The 21,839-nt window shown below is 46.1% G+C and overlaps 1 protein-coding gene across 4 annotated transcripts in view; it reads left to right on the forward strand.

Moving 5' to 3' along the window:
- LOC123647677 (ATP-binding cassette sub-family A member 13-like) overlaps positions 1-21,839 on the forward strand; it is a 399,770-nt gene that overhangs the window by 145,142 nt on the left and 232,789 nt on the right. For all 4 annotated transcript variants that reach the window (XM_045565332.1, XM_045565334.1, XM_045565333.1 and 1 more), the window contains exons 29-32: positions 1,705-1,842; positions 2,852-3,032; positions 5,746-5,964; positions 17,077-17,273. In XM_045565332.1, the coding sequence (XP_045421288.1) occupies positions 1,705-1,842; positions 2,852-3,032; positions 5,746-5,964; positions 17,077-17,273 (735 nt within the window). The remainder of the gene's footprint in view (positions 1-1,704; positions 1,843-2,851; positions 3,033-5,745; positions 5,965-17,076; positions 17,274-21,839) is intronic.

Below are 21,839 nucleotides of genomic sequence, written 5' to 3' on the forward strand. Positions count from 1 at the left end.
GGCAGGATAATTTCCCTGATGTATGTGTTTGCTTATTAAGTATTGTTATTTCCACACGCCCGTGGTCCATGCGTGTATGTGAACAGAGGCGTCTTTTGTTATTGGCACTCGAAGACACCATGGTGCAGGGGATGAGGGAAGTCTCCATTCTTGTTTGAAAGAGGCAGTGTCCTTGCTGTGGCACGTGTGTGTTCAGACAGGCAGGGACTGCCAGGGGAGAGGCCAGCCAGAGCGTGCTTTCTGCAGCCACCAGCTGCGTGTCTCTGGGCAAGCCGTGCTGGTCCTCCCGTCGGCGTTGGGAAGGGGGAGGTGAAAATAGTACCCTGCACATCAGTGGCCACAGGGCTCTGAGTTAATGCAAATGAAGAGAACAGAGAAATACTGGCTGTTATATGGCCTAATTGTCCGGGTGCTACCCATCCTCTTCCTGTGTAGGGATGGCTATTAGTTTGCTGGGGTCTTGGAGAACACCAGCCTGCATCAGTTTTCCTGGCCCGCCGTAACAAAGTACCGCAAAACAGTGGTTTATACAAAAGAAATTCATTGTCTCGCAGTCCCGGAGGCCAGAAGTCTGAGATGAAGACGTGGGCAGGGCTGGATTTCACTGAGGCCCCTCTCCCTGGCTTCTGCCTCGTCACAGGGCCGTCCCTCTGGGTGTCTGTGTCCTGGTCTTCTGAGGACACCAGTCAGAGTGGATTAGTACTCACCCCTGTGACTTCATTTTGCCTTAATCACCTCTTTAAAGACCATGTCTCAAAATACAGCCACATTTTGAAGTACTGAGGGTTAGGACTTCAACACATGAAATTTCGGGGACACGACCCAGCCCACCCCCAAAGGTCGGTGCTGAGCCCGCTGGTCGTGCAACGCCTGCCTTCCCCTTTCCACGGTGACGGCTCCGTGAGCTTTCCCTTGTGTGTAACCACCTCTGACGCCTCTGATCGGACCGTGTGTGACAGCTGCACCTCTCTCTGCTGCTCCGTGATCACAGTGCTACACGGGTCCTCATGGAGGCCTTTTTTATTCCAGTCAGTTGTAGAATTTAGGCCTTTAGGTAAGTTGCATTCATCAAACTTAAACCAGAATGGGTATGTAAAAGGAAACTGAGAAGTGTTGTAATTAGATTTCCTTTCATTTCTTCATGTAATGAGGGCAAAGTGACTGGCAAACGGTCCAAGATGAATACCTTTGAAGAACGGTGATGTGTTTCATATGGAAATGTTAGCATTATGAGTTGTTCCTCTTTGTGGACGTTTCCATCTATTAACCCCGTCATGCTCTTACTCACGCCCTTCCTTTTGTCTAGCCACCCAAGCGAGTGTCAAAGACAGGTGGAAGAAGAGTAATAGCAAAGTAGAGGGGTAACGCAGGGCAGGGCTGAGACTTTGGGGAATATTCAGCAGTTTTTATTAATAAAAAATGTTTATTGAACACCTACTCTAAGGGCCTGCTGTGGGAAGTGGATGTGGGGGTGTGGGTGGGGGTCCTAGCAGACGCCCCTGTGTCAGGCCCAGGAGGGCGAGCTGGACCCCCACCTCAGGGCCACCCCCCGGGGCAGGGCATCACTGGTTTGTAAATGGGTGTGTATTGAAAATATTAGCATAGGATAACATTTTATACTAATTAGTTAAGATATTCTATTTCAGAATCTTCATCTAAATAAAAGGATAATTAAACTGCTTTTAATTGTATCTTATTTTCTAGGAACTTTCGGTTTAAGGAAGCCATGGTATTTCCCCTTCACCGCCTCGTACTGGAAGAGCATGAGTGGCTTGCTGGAGAAGAGGCGGCATTTTCTACGTTCCGGTCTGTTCCTCTTCAGTGAGAGCGTTGGGAACAAAGGTTTGTAAGGAACAGCACTGTTGGATTCATGTATTTTTCCTCTGGTCAGTTTTGATTTTTGTATTTTATTTCTGGTCCAGCCTTTGCAAGTGTGTGCTGATTCTCAGGCTGTCTTCCACCGGGAAACAGCTACAGGGCCAGGTTGCAAGGCAGGGGCCCTGATCTTGTTTTCTCTGGGAAGCCCCGGAAGGCCAGGAACCCCAGAGGCTTCTCATTATCTGTTTGTTAGCATCCTCCCCTCCAGGCATTATGTGCATTTGGGCATCTATTATCATTCAGTAAAATTGAAGCTTAACTCCACAAATGAATATGTGTAAAAAATAAGCAAACGTGGGTAGCTACCAGATATAATGCGCTTAAAAATTTTTAATTTAATTTAATTTTTAATTTCTAATGCTTCTGTGAGAGAGATTATCACTGCCCTTTACAAACAGGGAGCATGGTTCCCACCCCTGCATTGCAGCCCTGGCCCATTCCTGCAGACAGGGGGACGCAGCCACTTCCAGAAAAGGCGGACTTCTGGGGGATTATGTGAAAATGCAGACACATCAGCCAGAGATGAACAAGCTCCCTTCATGGTGGTTTTATACTGTGCGTCAATATTAGAAAGTGAATTTTTTTCTGACTAAACAAGTAAAATATGAATTTTTTAGAAAATCTGGGGCACACCAACAAGCACCTATGAACTGTCACCTCCTCAGGAGACTATTGATATTTCTGACGGAGATTCTGGTGTGGAACTGGTCTGCCTATTGCCTCTTCTCTGCACATACACAGACACGTGTGTGTTTATACTTTTTTACAAAATGGTTATCATAAGAGCTTGAAACTTTGTAATCAGTGATAGCATTTAATTTTTGCCACTATATAATCTGCTTCTTGTTTTGGTAAAGAAGATTTTTGAATTGCTTTGCGTGTTTCACAGAGCTCAAATTCAATTCCACAGGAGAACACTGCATTGATCAGTGTGAGTGGGGCTTCTGACGCCCTCTCACTGTGTCTTTCACAGGGCCCTCACCGCCAGGCAGGGAAGCAGAGCTGGAAGCAGGTGCCCCAGGAGTGGCCCTGGTGTCCGTGACCAAGGAGTACGAGGGCCACCCGGCGGCCGTCCAGGACCTCACCCTCACCTTCCACAGAGACCAGATCACCGCCCTGCTGGGGACCAACGGAGCCGGGAAAACCACCATCATGTGGGTCCTGTTTTACCTTCCTAGAACACTAGGCATTTGAGTCCTAAGAGTGTCAGTTTACCTGTGAGACAGAAGGTTTGATTTCTCTTTCTTTTTAAAAAATTTGAGTGCTCAATATAGAGTTTAGAGACATAGGAGAAAGACAGAGCCCCCTCACCAGAGTGGCCCTGTGTCCTCAACCACACGGTCACACTTCGGGCCTGGAGTAGGACCCAAGGGGTAGGGTAGGTTGGTTGTGTGGGTTTTTTTAAATCTTTACTCTTTAATTCTTCTTTATTTTCTATAAATAACTTACCATGTTTTACTTTAGTCTTTTGAAGTCCTGTGACACTTTTAGTTTTTGTCCTAGTAAGTGTAATTTTGTTTGCGTATCTATGGGAAGATGAATATCAGAACGATATTTGCAAATTTTTTTAAAATACCTGGCTCTTTTTCTTCTTCATGTTCTGCTTTTTGTGTGGTTGCTTTATTGTTAGGGCTGGGGTTTTGGTTTAGGACCCAATGGCTTGAGATTTGATTAAAGAATCAAACCATGTGACCCCAGAGAAACAGAGAGTTCAAACATTCATGGCCTTGAGCTGGCTATGGAAATGGTGGTTTAAGGTTAAACAACTAAAATTATGAAATAACTGTTTGAACAAATCCATATCCCTTTGTTCTTTTCCTCACTAAATATGTAGGATTAAAGTATGATTAGTCAAAATAATGAAAAGAACTTTGCCTGAAACTTATTAAGAAAGGTAGAAAAATAACATATATACAGCTTCAGAAATCCCAAATTGAAAACAATCTGAAAGAAAAAAAACCGTGGATAGTTTTTCTTTGTTCTTTAGCTGCTGAAATGGAACTGAAAAGCTCTCTGAGTATTTTTTTAGTGTTTGCAAATTTGGAAAGTGCCAGTTACACAAATAATGACTCAGAAAGCCAGCACTCCACATCCCACATTTACTAAGACACATTGCTTGCACGGAAAACCTGGAGTGCTTGTTTAGCAGAGGAATGAGAATTTGGAGTTTCTCGATGTTTCAGGGTTCACTGAGCACACTGCTTTTCATGTATATTTGTAGTATATCCTGAGCCGTCCTCAGTGGCTGCTCTTCCCGGTGGTTCTTAGATCAGAGACTGAGAGGCCAACTAATAGGCTGGATCTTCACTATTTAAAACAAAAATCTTTGAGACTCATCTGGAGCATGTATAAACTATTCTATAGTATCCCTAAAATAGATTTGAATATAATATTGCAAAGAGTTGTTCATCAAATTTGTTCAGGTGTAGTTTACGCGCAGTAGACAGTGTCCAGCGAGGTATCCAATCTGCTGAGTTTTGACGCGTTTGGTTGATGGTGGGACAAGCACCAGTGAAGAAACAGAGCCTTTCTGTCCCCCTCCAAGATAGGCCTTGCCCTCCTTTCACCCTGGCCCCCATAGCACTACTGATCCGCTATTTGTCGCTATAAATTAGTTCACTTGTTCTAGAATTTCATATAAATGGAATCATGCCTGGCTTCTTTCACCCAGCAAACTGCCTCACAGATTCATCCGTGGAGGTGACGTGCCAGCAGTCTGGCCCCCGGGATCACTGAGCGGTAGTCCCCTGCATGCAGGCAGGACAGCTGGTTTATGTTTGCACTGTCGGTGGACATTGAGGTTGCTCCTTTTTTTAGTGATTGTGAAGAAGATGCTATGAACATTTGTGCATGTATCTTTGTGTTTGCACACATTTTAGTTTCTCTTTCATAAATGCTTAGGAGTAGATTTTCTAGGTCCTATGGTAGGTGCATGTTTAACTTTTTAGAAATAAGAAAACAGTTTAAAACCTAAATAATAAACTTCCTGAAGCAAGGAAGCAGAACCAGGCAATCCTCAGGCTTCCTTTGCTAACATCAGCCAAGTGAGTTTATGGGGACAGGCCACTGAGTTCTCTTGGTTTTGACATGGACAGATGGCCCTGCAGAAGTGGCAGGAAGGCTGGCCCCAGGGTGGGAGTCTGGGTTTACATTTCTGTTTTGCTTATGTCTAATTATGAGGTAAATATATCATTTCTTTAGCCTGTTTCCTTCCTCATCTGTAAAAACAAAGTTGGATGTTATGATCCTAAAGTTTCACACAACTGTAGTGGTCTATGACCACAGTACAGATAGATTGATCCCCAACTTAACAGTGCTTCGACTTACAATTTTTTGACTTTGCAATGGTGTGAAAGTGATGCACATCAAGTAGAAACTACTTTGAGTACCCATACAGCCATTCTGCTTTTTACTTTCAGTACAGTATTCAATGAATTACATGAGATATTCAACACTTTATTTTATATAGATTTTGTGTTAGATGATTTTGCCCAACTGTAGGCTAATATAAGTATTCTAAACATGTTTAAGGTAGACTAGGCTATGGTGTTTGGTAGGTTATTAAATGCATTTTAGACCTATAATATTTTCAGCTTATGATGGGAACATCAGGACATAACCTGATCATAAGTCAAGGGGCATCTGTATATCCTGTGGGAGTATAAACATTATCACAGGCCCACATTTTCAAGACTAAACAACTGACATACCCCTAAGCTCCTCACAACGTTTAACTTCTGTACAAGGCAGGTCTGCAGGGGATGTGTGCTCTAGGCAGGGTGTGTGCATCTCTCTGAGCAGAGCAGCTTGCTGAAGCTCAGAGCATCACAGGATGTGTTCTCTGCACTGATTTATTTTCTCTGGCAGATCCATGTTGACGGGGCTCTACCCTCCCACTTCTGGAACCATCACCATCAATGGCAAGAACCTGCAGACAGACTTGTCGAAGGTCAGAAGGGAGCTGGGGGTGTGCCCACAGCAGGACATCCTGCTGGACAACCTCACCGTCCGGGAACATCTGCTACTGTTTGCTTCCATAAAAGCGCCTCAGTGGACCAGGAAGGAGCTGCACCAGCAAGTCAATAAGTTAGTAGACGGTTATCTCTTTGCTCCTCCTGCTTCTTCTGCCCATTGTGTAGGTGAAGACTATAGAAAGAGACACTTTAAAAAGTCATCTGTATCTACATTTATAAGAGTGTTAACTATAGAATTATGACATATCCGTCAACACAGGCAATGTCAGAGAAGGCTTTTCAGGGAAGAGATTGAATTTGACTTGATTCAAAGTTGGAAGAATTAGGTCATGCTGACCAACTGGTTGTACAAGGCAGGAAGTGGCAGAGTCCACGTAGGGTCCTGAGGATTGGGTAGGTCCACATGGAGGGCTGAGCCCTCCAATGCAATGGAACAGCATGAGGAAGACCCGGATTAGAGGCTGTGTATGGGGAGAGACGGAAAGGAAGTGGGGAATCCAGGATGGCCAACAAGGCAGAAGGAAGACTCTCCTGTCTCACTAAACACCGATGGAAGCTTAGATTGGGGAGAAGGGAGACGGTAGGTTCCTGGTTAGAGAACAAAGAGGCCTTTGAGGGTGAGGACCTTGGAAGGATGGACTGGAGGGGAAAGTGGAGCAATGGAAGTCGAGGAGAGCAACCGGGAGTGGAAGCACTAACCCAGGGTGGGGCCATCGATGCAGAAAACAGTGGTGGTTAAACGTGCAGGCCGTGTGTCCCGTGCTGGGCTCTCTCCCCTCAGGAAGATGTGGCTGTGGTCCCCTGGGCCTGGTGCTGCATCCCTGCCAACCCCACTGGACAGACTTTGCAAAGCAGAGCATGAGCCAGGGCGTGAGCTGCTGGGCGGGGCCGCGTGGAGGCGTGCGTGCGTGTGTGCATGTGTGCGTGCGTGTGTGCGTGGGTGCGTGCGTGCGTGCGTGCGTGCAGGGGTGACCGACTGCACACACCCAAGGAGAGATGGGAAGTTAATGAGCTTACACATTATTTTACAATACTTGTCCAAGCTTCACTTTAAAAAGTAGGTATTTATCATCTCAATTTAATGAGGGTGAAAGCACGCAGGGCTTTCGTATCATTTTGCTCTGTGTGACCTTATTTCCTTACCACTTTCTCGAGTGTGTGCTTCGGGGGTATAATTCTACCTGATGTCTCTAGCCCTAGATCTCTGAGAAAAAGAGGAACGAGTCTTCAAATTGTCACATGTTCTTTGTACTTTGGTGACATTACTTATTGGAAACCAAGCGAAGCATTTGCAGGGAGGATGTGCCCTTCCACCAGTCCATTCCAGCAGGTCACCCCTGCTCGCGCCTTCCACGGAGATGCGGGGCTGCAGCTGCCCGTCCTGCCTGCTGTTGGCTTCTCCTCCCCCTTCCTGCAATTCCTTCTGCTCACCTCTGCAAAGCGCATATTCCCCGCCAACCCGACTTCCTAAGTGCCCCCGAGTTCAGCCAGGGCTCCGTGGTCTTCCTGTTCCCCGACCCGGATTATCTTCTCCATGGTGGCCAATGCGTCTCAGAAATGTGTCCGGGTCCTGGCACCTCTCTGCCCACCACCCCTCAAAGACTCTCCGCCACACCCGGAGTGAAATCCAAAGGTTTTGGTGTCCTATAATAATGTGATTTAGGTTCTCGTGCCGAGTGTCCCCAGATGTATTAGTAGTATCCACCCCCCCACCTCAAAACCCTCCTCCTTTGGGCAATAAATTACAAGGCCCTGCCAACCTCTCTTGCTTCTCCTCCCACCTCGCTCATCCTTCATTGCAGCCACAATAATCTTGTTGCAGCTCCCTGAACACTAAACAGGGCCTTGGCCTCAGGGCCTTTGCACTTGCTACTCCCTCTGCCTAGCCTGCTCTTGTGCCGTCATCGGCTTGGTGTGCCACGTGCCTCACTGCTTTGGGGCTCCTCTCAGACGTTATATCAGAGAAGGCCTCCTGAGCATCCCGCCTAACACCACTGCCGGCCTCCTCCCCTGTGAGTCCTCTCTGTTTCTCTTACCTGGATTTTTTTTCATAATGTTTATCAGCAAATGATGTCATGTTTGTATCTGTCTTCAGTTTCTCTCCACCAGTTGCAAACCCCTTGAGTACAGGGATGTTGTCATTTGTTTCACTACAGCATAATAAATATTCTGTGACTTGAATAATTGAATGAATGAATGATGCCATTTGCCTGCTAAAAGTCCTCCATGTCATCTCATCTTCTATGGAATGACATCCATTACTTTAGGTTGGGGATGCAAAGAACCTCACTCTCTTTTCTCATCCTGACTTCCCAGCCTTTCATCCTGCTGCTCGTCATTCATTCGTTCTACACGTTTTATTTACTCAGCCTGCTGGGCCTGCTGTGACAACGTACTGCAGCATGGGCAGCTTGAACAACAGCAGTTCATTCTCTCGTAGGCATGGGGGCCCTGACGAGTGTCGAGGGGCTTGGTAAATGGCCAGCTAATTATCAGGCCAGGTGCTCTCTCTAGTGGCAGGGGGAGGGTGGGGTGGGCCGGAGCAAATCTGCTCTGGGAGGCCCAGAGGAGGTCTATGGAGGGTGAGGAGGAAGAAGAGGTAGTGCTATGAAATTTCCCCAATTTCTGCCTCAGACGAGCAGAATGTTTCTCAAAATTCAGGTGACTCTTGAACAACACAATTTGAACTGTGCAGGTCTACTTATATGCAGATTTTTAAAAATATAAGTTACACCAAGTGTGCCTCCCTCTCCTGCCTCCCCTTCCTCATCCTTCACCTCCTCTGTGTCACCCACCCCTGAGACAACAAGACCAACCCCTCCTCTTCCTGCTCAGCCTACTCGATATGAAGGCGAGGATGAGTGAATACATTTTCTCTTCTTTGTAATTTTCTTAATAACATTCTTTTTTCTCTAGCTTACTTCATTGTAAGAATACAGTATACAATTGGCTGTTTATGCTATGGATAAGGCTTCCAGTCCACAATAAGTTTTTTTTTTTTTTTTATTTTTAGACAGAGTCTTGCTCTGTTGCCCGGGCTAGAGTGCTGTGATGTCTGCCTAGTTCACAGCAACCTCAAACTCCTGGGCTTAAGCGATCCTCCTGCCTCAGCCTCCCGAGTAGCTGGGACTACAGACATGTGCCGCTATGCCTGGCTAATTTTTTTCTCTATATACTTTTAGCTGTCCAGATCATTTCTTTCTATTTTTAGTAGAGTCGGGGTCTTATTGTTGCTCAGGCTGGTCTCGAACTCCTGATCTCCAGCAATCCTCCCACCTTGGCCTCCCAGAATGCTAGGATTACAGTCATGGGCCACCATGCCCAGTCAGCAATAGTTTATTAATAGTTAAGTATTTGGAGAGTTGAAAGTTATATGTGGATTTTTTACCATACCCCTAACCCCCGTGTTGTTCAAGGATCAACTGTATAGAGAGAGCCTATGTGAGGATCAGGGAGAGGAATACGGTGAGTTTGTCTTAGAGACGTGAATTTGAGGGGCTTGGTGATGTCCGATGCTGGGGCCAGCGGCAGTGCTAAGCTCCCGTCAGGTGTCAAGGACCTGCACTCCTGCTCATGCCTGTTTCTCTTAGCTCTTGCCCCTACCTTCCACTGCTGCCCTGCCTCTGTTTTCTTGGTGTGCCCAGATTCTGAGATCATTCATGGACCAGATAGCTCCCACTGTGGCCCTGGGACGTTGTGTAGCACACGTGGGCCAGGGCAGGAAAAAGAGCCCTGTGGTCTCTCTCAGATGGACAGAAGGGACCTTCTGCTTCTAGACTCATCTCTGCAACTGGTTACTTGTGATGTATAAATTAGGACTTCAGTTTGTTGACACCTATTTTTGTGCTGGGTGCTACTATGGCTGCATGCCAGGCACCTTGCATGTGTGGTCTCATGCAAGTGTCTTTCCTTTGGGATGCAGGAAGGGCTGATGCTCAGGGAGATGGGGCCACGTGGGTCGTGCAGGGAAGCCAGGATCTAGCCCAAGATGCTCAGATGTGAAGTGTACTCTCCTCCCTTTCCTCTGTGCTAGTTGCCGTGCTGTAGGGATGGGGGCCTTGGAGAAAAGGAACCTGCTGGGAAGAGGAAGGCAGATTCTCTAGCACATTCCTAGTGTTGTTGCCGTAACTGCTGGGTGGATACCTACCCATCAGGGAATTCCAAGAGTCTGAGAAGTGAAGGTGATTTGTTGTCAGTTGCTCTCCCTGGGTCTAGTGAACGTGGGTGGCAGCCCTGCCAGAACCCTGGCTGGCAGTGCGGGTGGGCCACCACACCCACGAGGAGGGACATGTGGACAAAGCAGCTCTGGATCATTGTGGAATGATCCTCTGGAGCATCAGTCTCTTAAGGAGTCTCACCTGAATAAGGTCATCTTCAGGTAAAGGTGGATCCTAGAGGGGCAAAGTTTGGTGGTGTTATGGAGATTCTTCTGTTGGTGATGAGAAAACAAAACAAAACAAGACCCCAAACCCAGAATATGGTGGAGGCACATGTTGCTCAGGGTCAGTGTCTGAAAGTGAGCAGCAGGTGAAACCATGCTCAGGTTACTCCTGACAATCTTTCAGCGGAGAGCAGCACTGGAAAATGACAGACTGGTTCTCCAGAAATGCCCCACCGCACTGTGCAGTTTTATTTTCTCACACTTAGAAGGGGCCAGTATTTGTTTAGGTGATCTCAAGTTGGAATACTTGGCTGTGTTTAGGGACCAGCTATGCGACAAGTGCATGTCTGGGCCAGATCTCTCTGTGGACGGATGCTCGCACTGTGAGGGTCACGTGAAAACTGAGCCTGGATTGATGGGGAAAATCCTCGAGAGACAGAAGTCCGTCGTGTAAAGTGGTGGGTGGTACCACAGATTTTCTTTCAATAGTTCGTCTTTCCTTACTCCCCACTCTCAAAGTTCTTGTTGTTGGCATATTAAGTGGGCCTTCTCTACTGCAAGGTGGGCTGGTTCCTATCTCATGCTGTCTTCAGAAAGTGTCTGGTAACAGTAATAATACTGATGACAGTGAACTCTTGGATATACAGGGAAATGTTTACTTGGTACTGTGTAAACCTACCTTAAATTTGAGTGGGTACTGAATGAGAAATGGCTAAGTATTACGTGGACTACATATTACTAGATAGCAAATTGGCTATGTGTAATCTAATTTCTTCTAAAAAAATTATAAGTCACCTATTTTAATTTTAAAAATGTATCTACCCTGAACCACAGTAAGCTCTACCGTGATTGTGATTGGGACCTTAAATCAGGCATCTGACAATGCTACACAAGCTTCAGCTGATTTGGGTGCCCGGCAACCTTAATGATTATCGGTTCATAGTGTGTTACCTAGCAACAAAGCCAATTTGCACGAAAGCAATCAGAATGAGATCATGTTTTAGGACAGTGGCTCTCAATTAGAGAAAGGGAACACTGAAAACACCTGATTTATATCCACCATGCTGCTTATTAGTCTCCTGTAGCACCACTTACTTTCCTTAATGTGTAGCTTCATTAAAATGTGAGTTCAAGGGAGGTAGCCTCCCTAGTAGAGTCTTTGGAGTAAACATTTGTCAAGAGTCAAGTCATACCGTTTTGCCCGTAATTTGGCCTAGAGAAGATAAGGGTAGTTAGGAGAGGAACTTTGTCAGACCTTTAAGTCAACATGATGTTATTATGAAGTCGAGGTTACCGCTTAGAGTCCTGGCGTGCACTAGGGAGCTCAAGTTAAGTCGGAGGAGGATTTGTTTGGAGGTTCATTGAGGGCATAGTGCAGGGAGGGTAGAGGAGAGGGCAGAGGACTGAGCCCTGGGCACTCCAACGTGAAGGGTATGGAGAGGTGAGCAGGCACCAGCCCAGCAGGCAAGAAAGAGAAAACAGCAAGAAGGAAGGAAGATGAGGAGTGAACCGAGTCCACTAAGGGTGAGGGTGCGAACAGGGCATCAAGTGAGGGTCAAGTAAAACGGAGTCTGAGAAAATGGACTTTGGACTTAGTATGTGGAGGTCACTAGAAGAGCAATTTTAGTGATGTGATGGACTGAAGTTCTTATTGGAGTCAGTGAAAGAGAAATGGAAGAAGAATTGGCGATAGCATATCTTCCCAGGAGTTTTGCTGCAAAGGGGAGTAAAGAAGTGGGAGAATATCAAGAAGGAAAAGTGAGGTCAAGAGAAGAATGCTTCAAAGACAGGGATCCAGCAGAATATTTGTACGCAGAAGGTTGGGGTGAGCTAGAAAGCAGGTGGCTCGCTGGGACATCGTCCTGTATGGGACACTGTCCTGTGCAGGACAGAGACAGGGACCTAGACAGGAGGTGAGGAATGGACTCCCAAGAACACAGCTGGCTCACTTACAAGAGTAGGAGGCAAAGCAGCGTGTGTGGGTGCTTCTATTCAGCTTTGATGTGTTTTAGGGGCAAGAGTGCATGCGAACAAGTAATTATAATGATGACCATGGACTCTAAACTCAGGGAAGAAGGAAGAAAGCACCTCAAGGGGGTGATGGACAGTGAAAAACTGAGTTTCGTGGAGTTAAGTGATTGCTGGGGGCAAGGACCAGCTGGAAAAAGGGATGTGTGGTCAGAAGCAGATGCAGTTGAGCCTCGAGGAGCTGTGGTTGTTGGAAATGACAAGGTCTAGGGTGTACCTCAGTTGCGAGTGAATGGGATCAGTGGGCGTGGCAGGAGGATGTGCTATATCAAATATTAAAATCTCCAGGAGTAAAGACAAGAGTAGAACTGGAGAAAGGGACAGCCCCCAAGCACAGATTCAGGGGTTGGTGGAGGACAGCAATGGCGAGGGCAGTGGGTGATATGCTCTGACGGCCTGAGGTTCAAGGCTGGGGCTTTCAGGAGAGGTGGGGAAATGTGGACTGAAGGTCCCAGTGAGATGCAGGGAGTCACCTGCCTCACATCTAGACCCGGTGAAAGAAAGAACCAGAGGATTTATGACAGGGGCAAGTTCTGGCTCAAGCCCATCTTCCTGTCTTATCTGAGGTCATTGTGTGGTTTTCTCGGTACTTTAAGGACACTTTTTTTGTTCCTTGCATAGGTCATTCTTTCTCCCCCAAGTCCTGGCAAATGCTTTTCCTCCTTGTCTGGAACACATGGTTCAAGTATCTCCACCTCACCAACTCCCACCGCACATCTGGCTGACTTCTTATGCCCCTCTCTGGAGTTGGAGGAAATCCCCAGAGCATCTGGGAGTTTATCATTAACTTTCTCTTATTTTATTATCATTTCTTGTCTGTCTTCCACACTAGACTCTGAGTTTCTTAAATCAGAGACAAGATTCGATTTATTTCTCTAGCCCTGGCAGGTGGCAGGTGCCATTCATTGCAGGGGTTCAATAATCATTTCTTGAATAAATAAACGGATGATTGAAGAGCAGCACCTAAAATATATCCTCTGGTGTGTATTTGGGACTTAATATGAAAAATTTCCTCCTTCTCCTGCTGCCTACCAATGTTCTCAATTAAGGGGTTATTCTATCCTTTTGAGAAGAAATTTGGAAATTTAACTTTGCAGAAATTGGGTTTTTTTTGTATGTTAAATATCAATAATTAGGAAAATACTAGCCCTTAGATAACTTTGGATTTTGAAATGTTTAGGAAATTTAACAGACTAAAACATTAAGCCAGTGTTTGCAAATTGTTGTCTTCTTTAATTTTTAAATCTGATCTAAGCATCTGAACCATGCCCAGAAACCAGCAGAGTGAAAATTACTGGACTTCTCAACAAATTCCTCTCCCTGCCCAAAGAGTAGGTCTTCAGACATTTTTTTTTTTTTTTTTTTTTTACCGGCTCCAGACAATGCCCAGTGGCTTAGAGTCCTAGGAATGTGTCCTTCTGTGGAGAACAAGTCAAGTCCCCTGACCACACTGACCTTAGTGGAGAAAATGCCGTGAGTACTAGTCAGCGTCAGGCCCCAGGCTTGGTTCTGGGAAAACGCAAGTATGAAGACAAAGGCCTTGTCCTTGGGAAAGCCTCAGTCCATGTGGGGAGTGACTCAAGTAACAAGTACCCCTGACGGTTGGCACAGGGACCCAGTGGGTGCCAGTGTGCCACGACGGCAAAGGTGTGCTCTGGCTTCAGGCTGCTGGTGTTGGAATCCAGCTCTAGCACGTGCTTAGGGAGCTTCCTGCAACATGTGCTGTCTCTGTCTCGGATTTCCCCAATGCAGTGTGGGTCTAATAACAGGAAGACCGTCGCTGGGAGGTTGTGTGGATTATATTAATCTATATGCATAAAGCTCTTAGAACAGTACCTGTCATGTGCTTCATGTCCGATAAGTGTTAAATATGATTATCCAGGCTTGGGGATAAAATTTAAAAGAATATAGGTGGCCTGAACTTTTGTACCCCCCATGATGATAAGCTGAAATAAAAAAAAGAATGTAATATTAAAAAGAAAACTGGCTGGGATTCCCTCTGTGGGAAATGAATGAATAACGTTCTTCAAAATCATAAATTCTACTGTACTGTGATATGAATAGCAGATTCTACCTCACGTTGGGCCCTGAGAGTCTCCTGTGAGTCCCCTGATGGCACTTTGTTTCTATTTCTCCTGTAACGCTCATCTCAGCGTGTTCTCGCTGGACACACAGATGTGGTTTCTCCACCTCTCCGTCTCCTGGAGAAGGTCTGTGCTTTGCTGCTCTTTGAAGCTCCCACTCCTTGTACACCCAGCGTGCACCCAGCACCTATGATGCATAGAGCCCTTCGCTTGGTCTTGCAAGAATTTATGTAATACGCATGAATGAAATAGACTTTTCCTCACTCCCTCCACCCCATCATCACCTACCAGCTTGGTTTTGGGAATTTAAAAAAAACCAAAAACAACAGAAAAAGAAGATAAGGGGTAAATTTTTACCATAAAATGTATTAGTATGTTAAAGTTCAAAATGCATCAGAAAAACGGGCTTCCACCAAAAACAAGCAAAAGTACAGAGTGGAACAGATGGGTCAGTTTAGTGCTAACCTGGTGCACACGGGATAACAGAAAGCAAGTCTCAACCTCTTTGGATAAATCCGATTGTAGAGCATGGTACCTTTTGTTTACACCACGCCCGGCACCTGTGTAGTAAAGGTGCTGTGAAGGACTGCGCAGGTGGGGGACGAGGTGGCACAGGGCCAAAACCACTCCCGAAGCTCAATGCCAGGTGTATGGAGAGGAGGTGAGCTTCACACCTGGCTAGGGTGTGCGAGGAGGTGGCTTTCTGGGCCGCCCACGAGGGTGCTCCAGGCATCCCCAGTGGTGCCAACAGAAGAAACAAAGAAAGGAGGAGCTTTGGGTTCACACAGAAATATAACCAGGACATTCACGTGTGTGAACATCTGGCATCTCACTGACTTGTTTTCTTATCTATTTGTCTTCCCTCTTGACTGCTCTCTGGTTAACGTGTTCAAATTGGGTACAATAGAGTCCCCTCCTCTGCTGTGTTGGGGCCATCCAGGTGGGAAGGTGTTGGTAGATGTAGGGTCAAGCAGTCACCTGCTGAAACTGAAACATTCATCGTTCTCCTTCCAGCTGGGTGCGGTGCTGTCAACAGTGGGAACACCTGAAAAGCAGTGGCATAAATGACTTCCATAAATCTAGGTTGAGATCTCACCAGCAGAAAATGCACTGTAAGACTTGGACTCAACATTAAGTGCATGGCCTGAAAACTAGACACTGAGAAGCTGGCTTGGGCTCTTTCTGGTCAGGACAGGAAGTATATAAATACTGAAACAGACATGATTAATTTACAGGCAAACATTGGGATGCACCCCATTCTCTGCTTAGGGTTCTGGAACGTTCTAGGAGCCAACTGTCCTTGAAGCTCCACTGTCTGGAATCTGTCTCATCTTCCTCTGCCTGTCTAGCCCGCTTCCCCTTGGCAGCAGGATGGCACTGTCACTTTTGTCGATGGCCATCAGGAGGTTATAAGCGTGCCTGTGGCATGGGGCAGGGACTGCACTGTGGTTTGAGTGGTCGGGGGAGGCTTCAGGAAGGCTTTGTTTAAACTGGTCTTTAAGGATGAGTAAGATTTAAGTACGTGTGGGGAGGGGTGTGTATTTATGTGGCATTGGCAAGGCAAGGTGGTGAGTGGAACTTACTTGTGAGGAATGAGAGTGGATCCACAAAAGGTGGGTGAAGCTTCACACAGGGAAACCAGTGTTCTAGGTGAAGGAGCTCAGGAAATTTCACCCCAAAATATGACTCATTGGTATAAAGAGTGTTTTGAATCGCAGCCCCTGGAGACCAGCCCAGCACTGGAGGGGCGTTCCCTTCTCTGCACAACTGACTGACCAGATCACAAGACCAGAGAGGGAATTGGCTTCCCTTCCTCTGCCTGTTATCTCAGTATATTGCAGAATGCAACCAGACCACGCCCAAATCATTTAAAACATGATACCTGTCTCTCAGCTTAATTTACAAGTCTATCTGTTTCCCCCATCCAGTCATCCTCCCCAGCGACTGTTTATCCCCCTAAACAGAATTACGTACACTCCTCATTTCCCCTCCACTCTAAAAGGCGTGTATAAAAATATCTGAACTTCATTGGGATATTGACTAATGTGATTCTCCCCACGCACATGGTGAATAAAACTTTCTCTTATGAATCTGCCTTAATTGTGAGTTGACCTTTAAGTAAACTTTCGGGGCAAAGGGTGTTTCCCCTCACCCCTACAATGGTATCACATCTGGAACTCTCAAGACTGAAAGGCCCCCTGCGAGGGAGTAAGAGACTTATTCGTGGCATTAATGGCAACTGATACTTTATACTTGGCACATGGCATTTCACTGGAACTTCCCAATTAGTCAGGAAGGCGGGGAATCCAAATATAGTGCACGGTGGGCCAGAGAGTTAAAGGGTTCTCTGGCGAGCACTAGAGCTGGGCCTGGCTTTGCTTCCTGACCACACGGGTGCACCCTGCGGCCTAGAGGAAAGGCAGGGCCCTCCTGGGCGGGAGGTTGAGTGAAATGAGAGACACGTTTCCCCGAGAGAGGAGACACTAGAGTATTTCCCAAGCGCAGTACCCAGGGCAGATACTGCTGAGCGGCATCATGTTTCGTCCATTGGCATGGTCCTATCTGAGCCTTGAGAAGGGCAATGCCACTCTGTTGGGGACTCAGGTGTGCCCTTGATGTCTCTGTGATTTTTAAAGATCTCAGCCACTGTGAGTTGTTATTGATGGAGTGAAATTCAAGTCAAGCTTTCAGGTTTCCAGGTAGAAGAGTGAGGGCTTTCTTCCTATTTCAGAACTCTGCAGGACGTGGAGTTGACCCAGCACCAGCACAAACTGGCGCGGACGCTGTCCGGAGGCATGAAGAGGAAGCTGTCCGTGGGCATCGCTTTCATGGGCACGTCGAGGACCGTGGTTCTGGACGAACCCACCAGTGGGGTGGACCCTTGCTCCCGCTGCAGCCTCTGGGACATTCTGCTCAAGTACCGAGAAGGTAGGAGCCGGGCCTCATTCTTTTTTCTCTTCCCACAGTGTTGTGGCCCAGGAAAGGGACTGCTAAAAGTGCATTTTCATGAGTTTATAGAGATATTAGATAAGATCTCTGTAGGGCTCAGAACTGCATACTTTGTGTTTGACCCCTTAACACAATACCAGCAGTGACATTATCAGTGCACACTATGATTTATATTGAAATTGCATTCCTCTGGAAGCATAGACTATTGGAGAAGGCATCCTAGTGACCATTTAGGACAAGCCCTTCTTTTCTCAGATGAGGAAACTGAGGCACAGACAGATGGGCATCTTGTTTGCTCTTTGGACCCAAATTTGAAATAATAGGCCTTATCGACTTGAGGAAATAGAAGTTAATTTTATTCTGAGCCAGGGTTGAGGACTGCAGCCTGGAAACGCAAGACTCAGCACAAACCCAGACTGTGTCCCAGGGTGGGCGACCAGAGGCGCGGCGTTTATAGGCTCTGTGACGTGTAGAATGATAACGAGGGACAGCGGAGCAAAGGGGGCATTCTTACAGTTCTGACCAGCGTTCAGTGGTATTATACGTGGGACGAAGCACGTGTGCAGTGCGCGTGCACAGGGCGAGACGTTAATGAGCATGTAGGCGTCTTAGGGTGGGGGACGGGATGACTGATCCCCTCCTGCCTTTGTGCTTCGTCTAACAGGGAAGGTGCTAATCAGTCCGTGTCAGGGAAGCATTTGACAGACTTCAGTGTTTCGGGCGAGAGTTCGGCTTTGGTTCATAGGCCCAGATTCTATTACATGTTTGTCCAAGCTGCAGCCATCTCGGGCCACATTTAAAGATTTTTCTTTCAGAGTTTCCTTTTTGTGACAGCTCATAGCTGCAGAGAAAGTTCCCTGAACCAAGGGTGGCTGGAACCTGGGACGCCGGCCCACGTTTCTCACCTCTGTTATTGCCTGTTTCCATTTGAGGGCACTGGATTGGCAGTTAGGAATTTCCAACTCCTGACTCTGTCTGAATCCTGACAGGTAGCGAGTGCTCCTCTATGTATTTTGTGTGAAACACTCTCACTAGGAAGGAAGCACATCTTGGTGCTGGTAAACAAGTGTAGAGGCGACAGTGGCAGGATTAACACAGAATTTTCTAAAACGTTGTTTTGCATTTTTCTTTTGCTTTTTGTGTATAAGACCTTCTGACATGACTTGAAGCTTCCACCTCCCTGGGGGCAGATTAGGATTTGTGACTGAAGAAAGGCAAAGAGAAGGAACATGAAAGAGCCCCTGCCTCTCCTTAGCATGCGGAGGGCTGAGCCCGGCTGCCTCAGATCATCAGATTCTCCTGTAAAGCTTTGCCATAGGCTGGACTCAGGAGAAGGATAATACAAAGGCAGCCTTAAAGAACAATCCTGTTCCTTCTACCCTAGAATTTTAGAGGAATTGTGGGAGGAGAAGTCAGAGAAGAAAGTAGGAAAATTGAGCAAACAGATGTGGCATTTTGTTCCATTCTGGGCTTTGGCCTGGGCTTGGCATTTGCATGAGAAAAGTGGGTCTTGTTGATGGTGCTGGCTCCTCAGCCCTGGTGCAGCCACAGCAGAGCTTGCAAGGCTGAGTGGAACGCAGGACCCAGAAGGCACTGAGAGCTGCAGTTCCTGCACTTTTCCAGGTCTATGAGCTCTGACACTCAGAGGGAGGCAGAGTCTGCCAGGGATGCTGCAGTGGAAGAACAAGGGGGCCCTCAAAGCTGGCTGGCTGCAGAGATTCAGGGCAGAGATTCAGGGCTCTGAGGCCAGCAGGACCTGACAGCCAGGGAGCGCTCTGCTCTGACCTGACCCCGCCGGGGTCCCTGCCGGAGCTACAAATGCCAAGGTGGAGAAGGCGACAGTGCCAGGTGGTCTCAGTCATCACTCAGACACCACGCTGTACCCAGAGATCCTAAGATCTCCCCATTGCCACCACATCACCAAGCCTCTTTGCTATTTTACCTAAGTGCCCTTTGGGGAGAGCATAGAAGGGGCTCTTGAATGCCACTTGAAGGCACTGGTTAAATTTTGAGATGAAACCAAAGTGACCTAAATAATTTGCCTGCTACCCCGAGTGAGGGCTGAGGAAGAAGATGGATGAGAGATAGAGAAATAGATTACATTGTCTCTGCACCTGTGAACTGCAGTGTGCATTAAACACTGCATGCCTGCCACTCTTGTTTATTTTAAAAATCAGAGATGGAGTCTTCAAAATTTAGCAGAACATTTGAGTAATCAGCATAAAGGTTACTTTGGGCAAAAAAAACAGATATAATAAAGGTTTCAGAAACAGACAGCTTTCTTCAGTTTCTGCTGCTATAAATGAAATATTTTCCTACTGTTCTCCATTGCTTAGCACTGTTTTTTTTTTTTTTTTTTTTTTTGTCTTTGGAGGACTCCTTTGGAATCATTCCTGCACTGATTGAAGTGCAAAATCAATAGGATCTAAGTGATTAGATAGGTGGTGCTGGGGAAAAAACATGTTTTCAAGAATCAAAATGTATATCTATTTCTGGAAGCAGCCTCAAACCTCCAGGTAACTGATATACCTCTGTGGATAGATCTAAGGACTGTGCAAAAACAAATGTTCCCTGCTGAGTAGAAAGAGATCTTTTGTCAGAATACCAGTATGCTGGGGGCTCGATCTACCTGGAATTTTGTCTGTTTCTTACTTAGTGATGTACAGCGTGAGCTTTTGATCAGTCCTGGTAGGAGTACTTCTGTGCCTCCCATGGAAAAATATTAATAAATAAGGAAGCAAAATATATAAGAGCAAACTGACACATCACCACTTAATGTCTGTATTGGGACATGCACTTGCTCTACAATTCCTGTGTGACCTAGGAGTGATTATCAAATTCTTCTGAGCTACAGTGTTCTCATTTGCAAATGAAGACAGTTGTACCATCTTGTAGGATTTTGGGAGAAGTAAGTGCACTGTATGTGAAGGTGCACAGATCAGTATGTGGGTGCACAATCAATGACAGGTTATCATTATTGCTATTAAAATAGAAGAGAGAGGTGAATGTGGGAAGTGCAGCTTTTGGAGGAAAGGGGGTAGAACACATCAGCCGAATCAGAGAGAGAAAGCATCCTGGGGAAAACAGAGTAATACTGTTCTTCAAGGTTTGGGATTGTTGCTGAGCTGTACTCGGGTCCACTCCCCCAGCGCAGCAAGGCCAAACACGGACATGGAGGTTTGCAGCGAGAGAAAGGCAGGCATTTATTGCATGGAACCAAGCAAAGAGAACGGGCAGCCAATGCTTAGGACCCAAACTCCCCGAGGGCTTACAAGCAAGGGGTTTTAAAGGCAGGGGTACATTTCAGAAAAGCAGAAGTTATAGGCAAAATCAGTACATGGAGGTTATACATTAATTTGGCCCCCAAAGGCAGGATATGTTGAAGTGAGACTTATGGGACATAGGTGGATTCAGACATTCTTTGATTCGCAGTTGGTTAAGGAAGCAACTGTCTGAAAACGTGGGGTCAGGGGGAAGGAAGGTTAAGGTCTGGCCTGTGGGGTGACTCTCCCCAGGCCCCTCGGGAAGAAATTTAGAACAAAGAACGGCAGTCAGAGTTCAGTCCTCACTTTCTGCATGACAGTGGTCGTGGCTGCCATTTTCCATCTGGTGGAGTCTGAGTTTCTGAAAAGCAACTCAGGAACATACGTTAAAATGTTATCTTTTAGTTTCCACAGGGAACAAAAACACCTTGTGACTCTGGCTTGCTTGGGAGACCATAGTTTTAAGTTATTACTATCTTCTCGTACATCGGGTTGCTCATTTACTTTTCAAGGCTGGCTAGGTGCCCAGAGTCTCCCTTGAAGGGACTGAAGATTTTTCCTTTATTTCCATGCTTGAGGGGGCCTGGCAGGCTCCTAAGAGGGGTCCCTGATCCATCTTAAGATGTGTCTTGAGTTTCTTTAGCATTCACTAGGAAGCCATCAGGGATCAAAGTCTATGACTTTAATCTAATTTTTTTCAGAATTTGTTATTTTGTTTATTTTCCAAGCTTTAGTAAGGTGTAATTGACAAATAAAAAATTTACATATTTATGGTATACAGAGTAATGTTTAGACATACAGTTGGCCCTCCGTATCTGTAAGTTCTGCATCTGTGTATTCAACAAACCTTGCATGGAAAATATTCAGTGAAAAAACAATAAGAAATAACAATAAAGCAATAAAAAATAGTGTAAATAGAAGCAATATAGTATAATGACTATTTACATAGTATTTACATTGTATTAGGTATTATAAGCAATCTAGAGGTGATTTCAAGTATAAGGGAGGATGTACAATGTGCCTTAGGTTATATGCAAATACTACATCATTCTATTTAAAGGACTTGAGCATCCAGATTTTGCTATCCTTGGGAGTCCTGAAACCAATGCCCTAGGGATACCGAGGGACAAATGTATGTATACATTGTGGAATGATTAAGTCAAACTAATTAACATGTCCATCACCTCAAACATTTATCCTTTCTTTTTGTGTGTGTGGTAAGAGCACATAAGATGTAATCTCTTAGCAATTTTCAGTTGCACCATGCATTATTATTAAATAT

The sequence above is a fragment of the Lemur catta genome, chromosome 11 (assembly GCF_020740605.2).
Source record: "Lemur catta isolate mLemCat1 chromosome 11, mLemCat1.pri, whole genome shotgun sequence".
In the NCBI taxonomy this organism is placed as follows: Eukaryota; Metazoa; Chordata; class Mammalia; order Primates; family Lemuridae; genus Lemur; species Lemur catta.